Here is an 18,305-nt window from a genome sequence, read left to right on the forward strand (position 1 = left end):
CCCTCAGTTGCGCAGTCCCCTGCCTTTACAGTCCACTCAAAGTGTGCGCCACTGGCGCTCAGTTTCATCTCAGAGTTGTGCTGTCACCACCTTACCTTAAGAATGTTTTCCTTACTCGGAAAGGAACACTCCCATACCCCTTACACACTGTTGTCCTGTGTGGTAGGTTTTCTTTTCCCCCTGTAGAGCAGGAGTTTGGTCGCCGCCCCCTCCTCACCCCCACTCCCACCCCCGGGGCCCCTCAGCTTTCAGGGGCGGTGACGTCTGAGTCAGTGTCGGACGAGGCCATCGCGCAGACCATGCGGCGCTGCTGGGAAGAGAACCGGTACCTGCTGTGCCCGCACTCGGCCGTGGCTGTGAGCTGCCATTACCGGAGGATGGAGTCACAGCAGCCCAGGTATGGCGCAGGGGCTGGGCCCGGGGTTCCGAGGCGGAGGACACAGGCATGGGAGAAATGGCTTCACTGTGGCTCCATGAGTGCTGTGCAGAGCTGGGCCTGGAAGCCCCGTACTGGGTGTCGCAGGGAGAGCCACCGGGGCGGCGAGCGCGGCCTCCCCGAGGCAGCAGGTGGTGTGCAGGCCACTGCAGAGACAGGGCAGGAGCCGGTGGTGGGCAGTCCACTGCGGAGACGGGGGCAGGTGCCGGTGGCGGGCAGGCCACTGCGGAGACGGGGGCAGGTGCCGGTGGCGGGCAGGCCACTGCGGAGACAGGGCAGGTGCCGGTGGCGGGCAGGCCACTGCGGAGACGGGGGCAGGTGCCGGTGGCCAGGCAGGCCACTGCGGAGACAGGGCAGGTGCCGGTGGCGGGCAGGCCACTGCGGAGACGGGGGCAGGTGCCGGTGGCCAGGCAGGCCACTGCGGAGACAGGGCAGGTGCCGGTGGCCGGGCAGGCCACTGCGGAGACGGGGGCAGGTGCCGGTGGCCGGGCAGGCCACTGTGGAGACAGGGCAGGTGCTGGTGGTGGGCAGGTCACTGCAGAGACGAGGCCAGGGTGCCGGTGGCGGGCAGGCCACTGCGGAGACAGGGCAGGTGCCGGTGGCGGGCAGGCCACTGCAGAGACAGGGCAGGTGCCGGTGGCGGGCAGGCCACTGCGGAGACAGGGCAGGTGCCGGTGGCGGGCAGGCCACTGTGGAGACAGGGCAGGTGCCGGTGGCGGGCAGGCCACTGCGGAGACAGGGGCAGGTGCCGGTGGCGGGCAGGCCACTGAGGAGACGGGGGCAGGTGCCGGTGGCCGGGAAGGCCACTGCGGAGACAGGGGCAGGTGCCGGTGGCGGGCAGGCCACTGAGGAGACGGGGGCAGGTGCCGGTGGCCGGGCAGGCCACTGCGGAGACGGGGGCAGGTGCCGGTGGCCGGGCAGGCCACTGCGGAGACAGGGCAGGTGCCGGTGGCGGACAGGTCACTGCAGAGACGAGGCCAGGGTGCCGGTGGCGGGCAGGCCACTGCGGAGACAGGGCAGGTGCCGGTGGCGGGCAGGCCACTGCGGAGACAGGGCAGGTGCCGGTGGCGGGCAGGCCACTGCGGAGACAGGGGCAGGTGCCGGTGGCGGGCAGGCCACTGCGGAGACAGGGCAGGTGCCGGTGGCGGGCAGGCCACTGCGGAGACAGGGCAGGTGCCGGTGGCGGGCAGGCCACTGCGGAGACAGGGCAGGTGCCGGTGGCGGGCAGGCCACTGCGGAGACAGGGCAGGTGCCGGTGGCGGGCAGGCCACTGTGGAGACAGGGCAGGTGCCGGTGGCGGGCAGGCCACTGCGGAGACAGGGGCAGGTGCCGGTGGCGGGCAGGCCACTGAGGAGACGGGGGCAGGTGCCGGTGGCCGGGAAGGCCACTGCGGAGACAGGGGCAGGTGCCGGTGGCGGGCAGGCCACTGAGGAGACGGGGGCAGGTGCCGGTGGCCGGGCAGGCCACTGCGGAGACGGGGGCAGGTGCCGGTGGCCGGGCAGGCCACTGCGGAGACAGGGCAGGTGCCGGTGGCGGACAGGTCACTGCAGAGACGAGGCCAGGGTGCCGGTGGCGGGCAGGCCACTGCGGAGACAGGGCAGGTGCCGGTGGCGGGCAGGCCACTGCGGAGACAGGGCAGGTGCCGGTGGCGGGCAGGCCACTGCGGAGACAGGGGCAGGTGCCGGTGGCGGGCAGGCCACTGCGGAGACAGGGCAGGTGCCGGTGGCGGGCAGGCCACTGCGGAGACAGGGGCAGGTGCCGGTGGCGGGCAGGCCACTGCGGAGACAGGGGCAGGTGCCGGTGGCCGGGCAGGCCACTGCGGAGACAGGGCAGGTGCCGGTGGCCGGGCAGGCCACTGCGGAGACGGGGGCAGGTGCCGGTGGCGGGCAGGCCACTGCGGAGACAGGGCAGGTGCCGGTGGCGGGCAGGCCACTGCGGAGACAGGGCAGGTGCCAGTGGCGGGCAGGCCACTGCGGAGACAGGGGCAGGTGCCGGTGGCCGGCAGGCCACTGCGGAGACAGGGGCAGGTGCCGGTGGCCGGCAGGCCACTGCGGAGACGGGGGCAGGTGCCGGTGGCGTGCAGGCCACTGTGGAGACGGGGGCAGGTGCCGGTGGCGTGCAGGCCACTGTGGAGACGGGGGCAGGTGCCCGTGGCCGGGCTGGTCGCTGCGGAGACGAGGCCGGGGTGCCGTCCCGTCCACCCGCCGTGCGCCCCGGCCCCGCCCCGTTCCTTCTCCCCGCTGGTCTCTTCTCCCAACAGCACCCCCCGCTGCTGCCTGGCCCCCGCCTCTGCAGCCAAGTTCTCGGAGGCCGTGCGGGCAGCCGGGCTGATCCCCGAGGCCCCCGCCCAGCTCCGGGCCCTGGAGCACAAGGAGACGCGCTGCGCCCCGATGCGCAGAGGTGACGATTGGACGCTGCTGCTCCGGAAGACCATCGAGGCCGTGAGCCGCCGGTGGCGGGAGCGGGCCCCGCACACCCCCGCGAGGGCCCCGGGCGCCCCCGCGGGCACGGGCTCCCGGGAGGAGGCGCCGTAGGAGGTGCCGCGAGCGCCAGGCGGCCCGGGCCTGCCCCTGCGCGCTTCGCTTTACGCGCGCTTGGCTCTGCGCGCCCCGGCGCAGCGCCCCGAGGCTGCCCAAGGGGTGCGCAGGTGCACCCCCACCCGCCCGCCTGCCCGGCTCCTGCAGAGCCGCAGCACCTGCCGCGACGGGCCCCGAGGCGCAGGCGAGCTTGGCTCCCGGGATTTGGGACCGCAGCCCCCCAGCCTGTGAGGGTGGGGCCGCCCACCACTCGACACAGGTCGACAGTTTGTCTGAGCCACAGGCGTTGTCCTGCCTGGTCAGAGGCTCCTACTGTGTTGAACAACGTGGGAACCCCTGGAATGAAAGTGCTTGCCAGTGTGACGGTGGCTCGGCAAGTCCTGTGAGCAGATTCCTTCCCAGCTCTCCCCTGCCCGGAAATCCTACCTTGTGGATCTTAAAAATACACCCCTTGGGTGATTATTAAGGGGTAGAGCTTTTCTTGTTTCTTGTTTTTTTGTTTATTATTATTGGAATCATGGAAATGCTCTACTTATGATTGAAGTGATTTATAAACAACTATGTGATTATAGCATGTACCATTGATAGTACACTTTGGATGGATTGTATGCCTTATTAATATATATCAATAAGATTGATTTTTTTTAAAATGCCAAGAACCAGCAAGATGGAGGTGGAGTAGCTCCTAGAGTCAGCTTCTGCCACAGGGCAGTTAGCAAACACCCAGAGCTGCTGGGGCACCTGTTTGGGGACTCCAGGAGGCCAGAAAAGCACCCTGCAACGTCCTTGAAGGAGTGGAAGGAGGAGATGGCTGTCTGCTGAGAAGACTCGGAAGTAGAGGCTCCACGCCCCGGAGGCCTGTGCCCGTCCTCCACTGGAGGCACAAGCCGCCTCGGGAGCTGTTCCACGGCTGGAATGGAAAGCTCCACTTCCCCAAAATGGGGAGGAAGAGACGGTTGGACACCAACTTCAGCTATGATGAGGAAATTCAGTGGGCTACAGTATAATCCTGAGAAGAGCTAAGGTTTGAGCCTGTCCAGGTTAGAAAGAGGCCGGGAGCCACCATCTGAACGCCACACTTGGCACGAGGGGAAGTGGGGAGGACTGAGGATCCCAGTGCTGGTGGAGACCGGCTTCTTCCCATCCAGGTCATATTGCAGCTCTAGCCTAGGCCCCACTGCCACCTCCAGCAGGGAGGAAGCTGCAGGGACCTGCGCCAGCCTCTCCGGGAAATTACTGGCCAAGCCGGGGAGGCCAGTGGAGGCCAGTGATCATCCTACTCTGGCAGCACGAGCTGCCCCAGGAGCAGTTCTGTGACGGGAATTGGAAGCTCCATTTCCCAGAAACAGGGGAGGAGGAGACGGTCTGCCGATTTCAGCTGATTGGGATGCTTGGCTGGCTAAGAGATAACCCTGCCAACAGAGGGGTGAGAACCAGCCCAAGCAGAAAGAGGCCAGTAGCGGCCATTCTGACTCCACCCCAGCCTGAGGGGAAGCCGGGCTGACAGTTTCTTTCGCCCAGATCAGCCTGCAGCCTGCCTAGGCTTCAGCCCCGCCTCTGGTGGGGAGGAGGCTGAGAAGCCCCACACCAGTTAATATAGGTAACTGCGGGGAACTTTGGCTAACAGACTGAAAATCAGAAGTCTACCAGGACAATTGTAGTCATCTTGGACCCGACTGCAGAGATTTCTGCCCACACCTGCAGCTCCATCCCTGCTCCAGCAGGGGAGAAAGGGATCTGAAGCTTCATCATTCTGTCTGGGCAACTACGGTCTAGGCCTGCACTTGGATTATTCCACACAGCTGTGACTCTGTCCCTACCCTGGGCAAAGGAGAAAGTTGGACGAAGCTTCATTGGTCCCTGGTGCAATGAGGGCAGCTTGAGCCTCCACAGCTTACAGCACCAACTACATGCTTGCCTCCTACTGCACAACCAGCAAGGGAGGAAGGATAGGAAGCCCTAAACTAGAGAGAAAAACTGCACCCAAAATAAATACTCTAGTAAGCCAGATGCAAAGACACCAGCAAAAACTTAAAATCACACCAAGAAACAGGAAACTATGGCTCAGTTGAAGGAACAAGATAAGCCTCCAGATGACATAAAGGAATGGAAACAACTAATTACAGATGTTCAAACAAATCTCCTTAATAAATTCAGTGAGATGGCTAAAGAGATTAAGGATATTAAAAAAGACATTAAAAAAATAAAGACAAAAAAGAAAATGTTTTGGAACTAAATGGAGGTGCTGGTTGCACAACATTGTGAATATGCTAAATTACATTGAATTGTTCAACTTAAAATGGTTACTCTTACATTAATTTCACCTGACTAAAATTTATTAGAATAAAAAAAAAGACATTGGATGAGCACAAAGAAGAATTTGAAAGCATACATGGAAAAATAGCAGATCTTATGGGAGTGAAAGGTGCAATCAATGAAATTTAAAAAACATTGGAATCATATAATAGCAGATTTGAGGAGGCAGAAGAAAGTATTGGTGAGCTTGAAGAAATGGTCTCTGAAAGGGAACATATAAAAGAATAGATGAAGAAAAGAATGGAAAAAATTGAACAAGGTCTCAGGGAACTAAATGACAGCCAAAGCCATGCAAACATCCAGGTCATGGGTGTCCCAGAAGGAGAAGAGAAGGGAAAGGGGGCAGAAGGAATATTTAAAGAAATAATGGTAAAAGTTTCCCAACCCTGTTGAAGGACATAGACATCCCTGTCCAAGAAGCACAATGTACTCCCATCTGAAAAAATCCAAATAGACCAACTCCAAGACACATACTCATCAGAATGTCAAAGGCCAAAGACAAAGAGAATTCTGAGAGCAGCAAGAGAAAAGCAATGCATAACGTATAAGGGATATCCAATAAGATTAAGTGCTGATTTCTCACCAGAAACCATGGAGGCAAAAAGACAGTGGTCTGATATATCTTAGATACTACAGGAGAAAAACTTCCAGCCAAGAATCTTATATCCAGCAAGACTGTCTTTCAAAAATAAGGGAAAATTAGAATATTCACAGATAAACAGAAACTGAGAGAATTTCTAAGCAAGAGACCAGATTTTCAGGAAATACTAAAGGGTGTGCTAGAGCCTGAAAAGAAAAGACAGGAGAAAGGGGCCTGGAAGAAAGTCTATAAATGAAGATTGTATCAGTAAAAGTAACTAACAGTGTCAGAAGAGTGATGAAAATAAAATATGACAGATAAAACTCAAATAGGAATAAACTTAACAAATGATGTAAAGCAGTTGTATTCAGAAAACTGCAACTCAATGTTAAAACAAATCAAAAAAGCCCTATCTAACTGGAAGAACATTCCATGCTCATGGATTGGAAGACTAAATATCATTAAGATGTCAATTTTACTCAAATTGATATACAGATTTAAAGCAATCCTGATAAAAATTCCACCAGCATTAAAGAAAAAATTGAAAACAGGATCATTAAATTTATTTGTAAGGGTAAGGAGTCCTGAATAGCCAGAAACATCATAAAAAGGAAACGTGAACTCCAGAATTTAAATCATAATATCTACCTGTAGTGGTAAAAACAGCATGGTACTGGCCTAAAGACAGACACAATAGACCAATGGAACCAAATTTATGGTTCAGAAACAGACCCTCACAGGTATGGTCAAGTGATTTTTGACTAGCCTGTCAAACTCACACTGCTCGGCAGAACAATTCCTTCAACAAATGGTGCTGAAAGAATTGGACATCCACAGCTGAAAGAAGGAAAGAGTACCCTTATCTCACACCTTATCCAAAAACTAACTCAAAGTGGATCAAAAAACTAAGAATAAAAGCAAGAACCATAAAACTTCTAGAAGAAATTATTGGAAAATATCAAGACCTGGTGGTAGGTGGTGGATTCTCAAAGGAGATAAGAGAAGGACTGAGTGGACTACTGATGTTTAATATATGTAGAAGTTTTAATTAGCTTTACTGTAAATTTGTGGAAATGTATAGAGTGGATGGTAACACACAGTGAGTAACAGCTAGTTTATAAATGGGGACATGCCTGCAAATGGTAGTTGAGTTATGTAAATGCCAGTTGACAGAATGCTAGAAAATAATCTAGGAACTGGATAGCACAGTAAACCAAGATGTGAGTGAGAATTGTGGTTGATGGTACAGATGCAAGAGTGTCCTTTGTTAGCCCGAGCAAATGTACATCACTACTGCTGGGTGTTGTGAATGTGGAAAAACATGGGAAAAATACAGCTGAAGTGACCTATTATGGACTGTGGTTAGTAGTAATAATATAATATTCTTGCATCTATGCAAAAGATATACTGTGTTGATTTTGAGGCAGTATGGAAAATGTGAGCCAAATGTACACTATGGACATGGCAATAATCAGATGATGTTATTCTATCTGTAGCAAATGACACACCACATTGTGGTGTGTTGATGGAGGGGTGTTGTTTGGGAATTCTGCACATGTGCTTGATTGTTTTATAAGTTTACAACTTCTGTCATAAAAAAAATATATTTAAAAAATAATAGGGTGGGTTGGGGGAAAAACACACCAAATGTAAGATAAGCACTATCATGAGTAGTAAGATTTTGACAATATTCTTTCATAATTTGTTACAAACGTCTCATGACATTGCAAGGTGTTGGTGGAGGGCTGATGTATGGGACCCCTGTATGATGTTATGCATGCTTGCTTTGTAGGTTCATAACTTTTACTATACACTTAATTGTGTGTGTTCATATATAAATGATATGAAGATAATAATTGGATTGGTTAGGGGGAAGATACTTTGTTTTGTAATAATATTTTGACAATGCCCCTTAATCATTAGTTAAAAAGGTTTAAAAACAATGCAAGTTATTGGTGGTAGGGTGAGATGATATGTATGTTTGTTTGATGTTATATATGTTTGTTTTGTAAGTTCACAACTATTATCCATTTATTGCTTATGTATGCTTATGTATGAGTGATATATTTCAAAAAATTAAAACAAACTGCAAAAAATTATAATAATACACTCCCTTTCAAAATAAATGGCAAGTCAGCTGTAACTTTTACATTTGGCTTTGTGGATTTCCTGTATGTTCCAGGACTCTTGGAAAATATCGAACTACCTGAATCTGCCTTCATGAACAGCAAATAAGACCCTGGGAAGGCATCAAGGTGGTCTTTCTTTTTTGTTGATCTTTTTAAAAAATTTTTATTTTTTAATTTACTTTTTGTAGGTTTTTAAATTTGTTTTTTAATTTTTTTTCGTTCTTAAGTAGAACAAACACTCCTGGACAGTTCTCCTGTTTAGAGAGAGTGTTGCAATTTCTTCAACTAAACCTAGGCCTGAATGATTATAAATTCCAATTTGGGGGACTTGAATTCATTTGCCCGAAGATCCAGTGGTGCCTGCACTCAATCCCGCGGTGGCCCTTGGTGGGTGGCTCTTGTTTCCACCACCCTCTCTTCCGCTGATCGACCCTTGGTTACTGTCTATTGGGAAGGCCTCCTCCTGCCCCGGTGTGGGTCCATCGGCCTCGACAGCCCCCAAGACCCCCCGAGGGCACCTGAGCTCAGGTGTTGACAGTCGGTTCTGGGAGGGCCCAGGACCCAGCTCAGGCCACTGCGACCTGTGTTGAAAGTATTCAGATGGCGCCCTGGCTTCTGGGACTGCCGAGCTCCCAGGACAGCCCTTTCGTTTATATTTTTTTCTCTTTCACTTCTTTATTTTTTAAAAGATACTTCGATTACATAAATGTTACAGAGACTATATACAGCATTCCCATGTGCCCAGCTCTCCCACATTTTCCCACAGTAGCAACCTCCTTCATTTGTGCCGTACCTTCATGGCAATTAGTGCACACATTTGGAGCATTGCCGGTAAGCCTGAATTATAGCTTACCCTGTAGTTCACACACTCTCCCATTCGACTCTGTAGGTCATGGCTGGATATATAACGGCCTGGATCTGTTGTGTTGTCATTCAGGATGATTCCCAAGTCCTGAAATGCATCCCCCTGCCCTTACACCTGTTTTCCCCTCTCCCTAACACCCGGGTTTCTTCTAAATCGGCATTAACGCACCTCTCTCCACATATGTCACAGACAGCGGAGATGGCAGAAGCCTGGCGAGTGAGCGGGAACCAGAGCGGGCTTTGGCTCATGGTGAGAAAGCACTTGTGAGCCCAGAGATGCGTCTGAAGATAGCTTGGGGACGGTGAGTGCCCCGTCTCGGGGGTAGCAGAGCACTGGAGGGGACCCCGTGGCTGGTGTTCGGAGCTGACGTCCCTGAGGTTCATTTCTGACGTCAGTGCATCTTGGAAAGATGCTGTTCAGCCACAGAATGCTCTACCTGGGGACGATGTACATAGGTCCAAGAAGGCTATAGATACATTGTTAAGCCATTGATCTACTAGAAACCATTCAGAGAAACTAGTGTGGGTGCATAGTGTTCTTAGATTCTTGTAACATTTTTACTGATTTCCATTGATAGGCTAGAGAGTGGGCTGGAGGCTGGGGTGGTGGAAGTGACCAGACGCGGAATAAATTATCCCACAGATCAACATCGCAATTGGAACCTAAAAGAGCTCTGAAGAGGAGGGCCTGATTTAGATCATGGAGAGGGGGTGGGAGTTCCTTTAAGTCATGAGTTAAGTCAGGGTTCTCTATGGAAACAGAACCGACAGGAGGTATCTACAACTATTATGAGACTTTTATAAGAGTTGTCTCATGCGAATGTGGGGTTGCACCAGTCCAAATTCTGTAGGGCAGGCTGCCCGCTGGGAACTCCAATGAAGGTTTTCAATGAGCTTCCCCAGGAGAAGCTGGCTGGTTGATGGAAATCCTCTCTTCTGACTGCTGAACTCATCACATCTCCTTTTAAGGCCTTACTGTTTGGATGAGACTTCTCTCATTGTTAAGGCAATCTCCTCAGTTGATTGTAGATGCAATTGCTGTAGATGCAGTCAACATCCTGATGATTTAAGTCCACAAAATGTCCTCACAATAACTACAGGCCAGTGCTTGCTTGACTGAGCAACTGGGCACCATCACCTGGCCAAGCTGATACCTGAACTAGCCCATCACAAGGCAAGTTCTGAAAGATGAGCCAGAGATGGCCAGGTGGAAAGGGTCAGCCCTGGAAGGCACTCCTGCCAGGACGACAGTGAGCGTGGAGACCCTCGGGTGCTGGAGGAATTGGAAGGCCCAGATGGAAGTAAGTATTCTTGTGAGCACTGGCAGGACTTCCTTTCTTAAGGCACGCATTCCATTCCTCCCTGTTCTGTGCTCATCCAGGTTGGATAGGATCTCCCCATCTCTAAGCTTCTTGAGGATGGAAACCGTTTTCAGCACAAAAGGCAGAAACGTTTTGGATTTGCACCCCTATTGGTTAAAATTTTTAAAAAACATGCTCCAACAAGTATTCTAAATTACGCATAAACTATACTAATGATAGACTGAAATAGGAATGAACGAATGACACACACACAAATACATCTTTTCTCCCCACACTGCAGCGAATTGTCTTGTGGGGTCCGCAGTCTCCTCCCTGTGAAATGTGGATGGTTTTCTGTGAAGCAGGTGCCACCAGGAAAGCACACACATACAGCTGTGGGCCCAGCTGTTCATGACTGCGTCTCAGACCCTGGGGACCGAGGTGTGTTGTAGAGACAAGACAAGTGCATGTCAGCACTCGCGGTTCACAGCCGCCAGCTTTGCCCCGGCAGGCAGGGGGTGGAGGGGTTTTTGGCCCCCAGAGGCTGCTGTTGCCCCAGGACACCCGTGGAATGGCCAGGGGGTGTCTGAGCTGGGGAGCCCCCGAGGGGACGGTCCCCAGGACTGACCTCTGCCTGGCATCGCCACATCAGAGCTGCACGCCCAGGACTGAGGGCCAGGCCAGAGGGGCCTCCTCCAGAACTGGACACTGAACCGTTGCATTTGGTACGGAGAGGAACGGGCAGGGATGGTGGGCTCCTGGGGCGGAGGGGGCACCCTCAGGGGAGGACGGTGTCCTCTTACGGGCGCAGCACTGCGCAGGGTTGAGAGCCCTTACTAGCCACAGCAGTGAGCACCTGCACGGCCGCCAGGGCCTCCTCACCCGTTAGGCTTCTTGCTGCTTTCGGGGGCCCAGAAAATGTTGTACTTTCTTTTAAAAATCCAAAGAAATATCAATATAATGCAGCTTGAATGATATTTTAATTAATAGAATTTCTAATATGAAATGAAAGCAAGAGTGCCCAAGGCCCAGGAAAACACCTACTTTGCGAAAACTTACTTAATCCTTGGCGACAAGCTGTGAGGTGGGTGCTACTGCTCTCTGCATTTTGCAGGTGGGAGGCCAGGGGACTGAGAGGTGAAGTTCCCTGCACAGTGGCTCCACCCAGGTGTGCTCTGCTCGCCCCCCACCCCCAGGCCCCACTTCCAGCCAGGCTGCAGGGAGGGGCCAGAGTCGGCGAAAGTCAGCGACCCTGGCTCTGGCCGCCATAGCACAGACACTGAAGTGGAAATGACCCAGAGATTAGCGTCGCCGCTCTGCAAATTTGTGAAGGCGGCCGCATTTTTTTTTTCTAGGTATCAGGGCCCAAGGATTGAACCCGGGACTTGATATGTGGGAAGCCGGCACTCAACCACTGAGCCACATTGGCTGAGTTTGTTTTTTCATTTGTTTGACTTGTTGTTGTCTGTTTTTTTTCCCTTAGGAGGCACCAGAAACTGAACCCAAGACCTCTCGTGTGGGAGGCAAGTGCTCAATTGCTTGAGCCATATCCACTCCCCTTCTGTATTTTTTTTTGACGGTAGCACAGTGTTGTGAATGTAGCTAACGTCGCCGAATTGTATACTTGAAAGTGGTTAAGGGAAGTGGATGTGGCTCAGGCAACTGGGCCCCATGTACCGCATGGGAGATTGCTGATTCAGATCCTGGTGCCTCCTAAAGAAGACAGAGAGCTGACATGATGGGCAGGCATGGCAAGTTGACACAACAAAAAGAGACATAAGAAGAAGAAACATAATGAGGGACTCAACAAAGCAGGGAGCAGAGGTTCCTGGTGTCTCCTAAAGAAGACAGTAAGCTGACGCAACAAGATGATGCCACAGGATGACATAACAGAAGACATGGGAAGGGAAAAAAGAATGAGAGACACACAGCACAAAAAGCAGGGAGTGGAGGTGGCTCAAGCCGTTAGGCATTTCCCTCCCACATCAGAGGTCCCTGGTTTGGTTCCTGGTGCTTCCTAAAGAAAGAAGGAAGATGAACAGACACAGCAAGTGCAAACAATGAGGGGATGGGAAGAAATAAATAAATCTTAAGAAAGTGGTTAAAATGGGACATCTCTATGTAACCACAATTAAACAATCATAGAGCTGCACGGCACCAAGAGTGAAAACGAATGTAAATGATGGACTTTTGTTAATAATGTAACTCTAATATTATTGGCTCATCAGTTACAAAAATAATAGGCTAAAATGTTAATAATAGGAAAAATTGTGTGTGTTTAAGGGGATGGTATATGGGAATTCTGTACTTTGTGCATGATTTTTCTGTAAATGCACAACTGCTCTAAAAAAATACAAATTAAAAAGTCACTGCCCCAGAACGCAGGCCCTGCTGTGGGTGGCCCGTGCCAGTGGCCCCTTGTCCTTTGCCACCATCTATCTGAGGCCCTCAGGGCAGGGCCAGAAGTCACAGGTAAGCCCTGCCCTCTGGGGAGCTCAAAACCTGTGCAGCGCTGAGAGCCACCACCTCTGTGAGAGAGGGCCCCGAAAAAGCCCCAGTAGCACGGCCCGTGAGCCGCAGGATGCAGCGGAGTGTGTGATCTGGGGGAGCTGGAGCTTGAAGAAGCCCCCAGCCTGGGAACACCCACACGGCTATGTCTATACAGACAGACACCCAGGTACAGACACACACGACACAGCCACCCATCGCACGCACACCCACACGTGCACACCCAGTGGGAAAGCAAGGATCTTGGTACCAAATGAAGTTGGAATCCAGTCATACTCTGTTTTTGTTTGATTTTTTGTTTTTGTTTGTTTTTAGGCGGTACTGGGGATCGAACCCTGGACCTTGTGCGTGTGAGGCAGGTGCTCAACCACCGAGCTACCCCTGCTCCTGCGCTCTTTTTATTTGAGTCATCGATTTACTGGTGGTAGATCACAAATACGTCATTTCTTCTCCATGAGCCTCGGTTTCCTCATCTGCTAATAGCAATAAGGACCCGGCTGGTTTGTTTTGAAGATTACATGAGATGATGCATTTGCAAGTGCTAGGTTAACGCCAAAATGCCGAACAAATGGTCCTTCTTATTAACATGATTATAGTCTGCACCAGACAATTTAATACTTATAGGTTATCTTGTGTTTTTCACTAATTGCTTCACAAATTAGTCTCATCTGGCCTGCAGGCTCTCCTCTTCCTCAGGGATCAGGTTCCTCTGCGGCCCTGGCAGAGCTGGTGCAGTTTGGGCACAGGGTGGAAGTACCCAGCCCCTGTGCCCAGTCACTTGGGGACTGGCCAGCACGGGCGAGTTAGTAGCAGTTAAGTAAACTCCCTTTCCTGAGCACTGGTGACGTGCAGAGTCCTTATGAGGACACTTCGAGGACGTACTACTACAATACCCATTTTAGAGATGAGGAAATGAAGCTCAGAGAGGTCAAGCAACTTACCCAAGACCAGACAGCAAAGGACGTGAGGCTGGTAGGTGTGTGTGAGCTTAGCCCCTGGGCTGGACTGAAGGCTCAGGAGAGGCGCTGGACCAGGGCCTGCGAGGCCCCTCAGGCCGGGGGTGGAGGCCGTGGGAAGGCTGGAGGGGGCTGGAGGGGGAGGAGGAAGCAGCGTGAGGGCAGCTGCTCTGGGAGGGCCTTGGGCCGGGTCCCTCGAGCGGAGCTGCGCTCTGGCGCCTCTCTCTGACGGGGCTGGGAGCCAGCTGTCTGCCAGGGGGAGAGGGCGTTGTGGGGGGCGAGTGGGCACTTCTGGAGGCTCAGCGGGCTGGCCCAGCCAGAGAGGCGCCGGGCTGCCCCTGCGAGGGGCGCGGCGGGCCTGGGGGCCTTGGAGCCTTCACCAGTCAAGGCAGGGCGGGAGCTGCTGTAGAAGTCGAGAGAGGGTCGATTGTTTGCGTGGAGAAAGGCCAGGACTCGGGAATAACTTTGGGGAAGGAAAAAATGATTTACTGACGACCAGCCAGGCTCGGGGCTTGTTATTCAAAATCCCAGCCCCGAAAAAGAGTTTTGAGTTCCTCCTTGAGGAAGGGCCAGATGGTCCTTGGTTTCAGTGCTCAGCAGGCTTGAATTAGCATACATCTTCCACCTCCTAGGTGAGCTTTTAGCATGGACTTCGTACACTCCAGATAAGCTTGTAGCACATTTGGTGTGCATTTTCCCTGCATATTTAAAGTTTATAGTTTGCATTGATAAAGTTTCCGGGGACTGGAGTCGTTGCCATGGTCACCAAGGGCAGGACTGCAGCCTCCCACCATCCCACACCCACAGGTCAGGACAGACGGCTCAGGTGATCTACCAGGGACAGCCGCCTCCCCCCAGCCCCCATCAGAACCACAGGGGCTGCCATCGGCCCCTGCGAGGGCCACGCGGCCTCATCCTGGCCGTAGACTCCCTGGACCCCAGAGGAGACCTCCGCAGACCCCCTTTCGGCGCCCCCCCCTCCACACCCGGGCCCCGGGTGCTGCGCTGGGCGGAGCCCTGAGGGCGGCGGGGACTTCCGGCCCGAGGGGCGCCACGTGGAGGGGGGAGGCGCTGTGGCCGGTGACTCACTGGGAGGAGCCACCCTCGGGCAACCCGGGGCCGCCCCGGCCCGAGGCCCCCCGCCCTGGCCCCCTCTCCGGCCCTTCCCGCACAGCAGGGCCCGGGGAGCAGGACCTGATCGCCCCCCTGCCCAGACCTGCCTCAGTTTCTCCTCTCCGGCGGGAGAGTCTGCGCTTGGGGCAGGAGCCTCCCTCCGCGGCGCTGGGGTTCCGGCCCAGCTGCAGGGCTGAGAGCCGAGGGGGGCTCCGGGCGGAGGCCCGAGCGAAAGCCTGGTGACTGGAGCCCCGAGGAGAGCCCCGAGGAGTGCCCGGAGCAGAGCCCCGAGCAGGGCCCCCAGGAGAGCCCCCAGGAGAGCTCCCAGGAGAGCCCCGAGGAGCGCCCCTCGCTGCCGCTCCTGCGTCACCGTCTTCCGCCCGCCACCCCTTCTCCGGGCGCCGAGCCCGAGCAGGCCCAGGCTTGAGCGTCCAGGCAGGCCTAGCTCTCGGGGGTCCGCAGGGCCGGGGCCCAACTCCGGGCAGGCTCGTGCTCCCGAGGCCCTTCCAAGTGGCCCAGGGCGCCCCTTCCCCTGCGGCCGCTAGGGGGCAGCACGACGCCCCAGCGCGCCCATCCCCCCACTGCCCAGGGCACCTGCTGACCTTGACCTCCGGCCACTCGAGGCCCCAACACGGAAGGTCAGAGAAGGGGAGGAGCCCCAAGAGGTTTTTTAGTTCACTGTTTCTCAAATGTAAGGAATATTGGGACCTCCCTCCTTGAAAGAAACAGTTCTTTTTGTGTGTGGGGGGGTGCCCCAACATCTTTATTTATTTTTTGGTTTTAGAATTTATTTTGTTTTATTATTATTATTATTTAAGTTACATAGATCATACAAAATATTACATTAAAAAAAATACGAGGTTCGCACATACCCCACTCCCCACACCCCCCAAGAATGCATGCCAGTGTGGAAGGGTGAGTGCTCCAGAAAAGCCAAAAACATCTGAAAAAGAAGAGCAAAAGTTGGAGGGCTCACAAGTCCCAATTTCAAAACTTCTTACAAAGCTGCCATAATCAAAACAATGTGGTACTGGCACAAGAACAGACATATAGACCAGAGGAATCTAACTGAGAGTTCAGAAATAAACCCTCACATCTATGGCCAGCTGATGTTTTACGAGGGTGGTAAGTCCCATCAATGGGGAAGGAAGAGGTTCTTCAACAACTTGTGCTGGGAAAACTGGAAATCCACAAGCAAAAGAGTAAAAATGGACCCTCACCTCATACCATATACAAAAATTAACCTATATACAAGAACTGAAATTTAAAATCCTCAGAAGAAAACATGGGGAAATATCTTCAAAACCCTTTATTAAGCAGCAGATTGTTAGACTTTACACCAAAAGCACGAGGAACAAAAGAAAAATATAAACTGGACTTCATCACAATTAAAAACGTTTGTGCATCAAAGGGCATTATCAAGAAAGTGGAAAAATAACCTACAAAATGGGAGAAAATATTTGGAAACCATGTATGTGATAAAAGTTTCATATCCAGAATGTATGAAGAACTCCTGCAACTCCACCACAAAAGACAAACAACCAGTTAAAAAACGGCCAAGGACTTGAACACATATTTTTCCAAAGAAGATATACAAAAGGCCAACAAGTGCAGGAAAAGATGCTAACCATGATTAATCATGAGAAAAAGGCACATCAAAACCATAGTGCTAGCGATACCACTTTACACCCACTAGAATGGCTAATATTTTAAAAAATGGAAAACAACAAGTATTGACAAGGATGTGCAGAAAAAGGAACGTGCATGTATTGTTGGGGGGAATGTCAAATGGTACAGTCGCTGTGGAAAACGGTTCGGTGGTTCCTTAGAATTACCATGTGACACAGCCACCCCACTTCTAGGCATACACCCAAAAGAAAGCAGGGCCTGGGGCAGGTATCTATACACCAAGGTCCATAGTGGCGTTATTCACAATACACAAAAGGTGGAAGCCATCCAAGTGTCCATCAACAAATGACAGGATAAAGAAAATGTGGTTCGCCATACAGTGAAATATTATTCAGCGTAAAAAGGACTGAAGCTCTAATGCTTTCTACAACGTGGATGAACCTTGAGGATAGCATGTTGACTGAAATAAGCAAACCCAAATATTGTGTGCTCTCCCTGCTATGAAATAACTAGAATATGAAAATTCATAGAGTCAGAAATTGGAATACGGTTACCAGGGGTGGGAGTGCGAGATGGGGTGTTACATCTTAATGGGTACTGAGTTTCTGTTTTGGGGTGATGGAAAAGTTTTGGATAGTGGTGATGGTAGCAGAACATGGTGAATGTAACTAAATCCACTGAATTGTATACTTGGAAGTGGCTAAAATGGGAAATGTTATGCTGTTTGTATGCTACCACAATAAAAAATTTTTAAATTGAAGCATGCTGGAAGCCCCATTTGGAGAAACGTCATCTCCTCCAGTCCTTGCTTTTTACAGATTTACAGAGAGAAGAGCTGGCTTGCCACGGTGACACAGCACATCAGGGGAGAGACAGCTGGAAGCACCCTTTGTCTCCCAGGCCACAGTACCTGTGTGGCCACCCTCAGGTGCCCATTCCAGGCTCGCCCCAGGAGAGGAGCCCTGGGTGATTCTCTTGTCATGAACATTCATCATTACTTTGAAATATCATTAGATCTGATGGTATATTGTTATTTATTTATCAATGAAGAACATATTTTCTATATTACAAATGTTAAAAATTATTCTGATAACTGTATTTCAACATAATTGGTTCTTATCCCATCTATTTTATTTTATTGCATTTGAAAATATTATTCCAGACCTCCAGAGGGTTCACAGCACCAGGGAAAGTTAAGCACCTTTCCTTGGTCTAGGGGGAAACAAATCTGTAAAGAGTTACCATTTCTTGAACATCAACTCCAAACTGGGCACATTCTGGTTTCTTTAAATACATTATCTCTAAATCTTGCAGCAATGAGGTAGACATTACTGTCCCTTTTATTTTGTTTTGTTTTTTTTTTGAGATACTAGGGCTTGGGATTGAACCCAGACCTCATCAGTTCCCCCAAGTTGTTGTTGTTTTTATTATTTATTTTATTTATTTATGTATTTCTCCCCACCCATTTGTGGTGTCCGTTTGTTGTGTGCTTGTCTTCCCTTTTTTTTTTTTGGATACACCAGGAACCAAACCCAGGACCTCCCATGTGGGAGGGATGCACCTAATCACTTGAGCCACCTCCACTCCCTGCTTATTGTATCTCTCATTATGTTTTTCTCCTTGTGTCTCTTGTTGAGTCATCTTGTGTCAGCTCGCCACACTAGCCCATCGCGTCAACTCACTGTCTTGCTCGTTTTCTCTAGGAGGTACTGGGAACTGAACCCGGGACCTCCCATATAGGAAGCGGGAGCTCAACCACTTGAACCTCATCTGCTCCCTACTATCCCTATTTTACACAAGAGGAAACTGAGGCTCAGAGAGGTGCCTAACACCACACACTCCACAAAACATCTTAAGTGTAAGGAACTAAGATAGAAATTGGGGCAAAATGAGATGGGTTTAGTGTCTTTTTGTTCACTCATGTAACCTCCATGCC

General features: G+C 51.9%; 1 protein-coding gene and 1 long non-coding RNA gene across 2 annotated transcripts in view; both read left to right on the top strand.

Annotated features, from left to right (window-relative positions):
- Nucleotides 1–8,018, top strand: part of THNSL2 (threonine synthase like 2) — a 30,394-nt gene extending 22,376 nt beyond the window's left edge. The window contains exons 7-8 of the mRNA XM_004472290.5: nt 246–397; nt 2,697–8,018. Of these exons, the coding sequence (XP_004472347.2) occupies nt 246–397; nt 2,697–2,970 (426 nt within the window). The 3' untranslated portion in view covers nt 2,971–8,018. The remainder of the gene's footprint in view (nt 1–245; nt 398–2,696) is intronic.
- A 1,533-nt stretch (nt 8,019–9,551) lies between these two features.
- LOC131274031 (uncharacterized) lies at nt 9,552–17,129 on the top strand. Its single transcript, XR_009181238.1, has 2 exons — nt 9,552–10,604; nt 11,519–17,129. It is a non-coding gene; the product is annotated as an uncharacterized lncRNA (long non-coding RNA).
- The last annotated feature ends 1,176 nt before the right edge of the window (nt 17,130–18,305 follow it).

Source organism: Dasypus novemcinctus, chromosome 17, assembly GCF_030445035.2.
Source record: "Dasypus novemcinctus isolate mDasNov1 chromosome 17, mDasNov1.1.hap2, whole genome shotgun sequence".
NCBI classification, from domain to species: domain Eukaryota; kingdom Metazoa; phylum Chordata; class Mammalia; order Cingulata; family Dasypodidae; genus Dasypus; species Dasypus novemcinctus.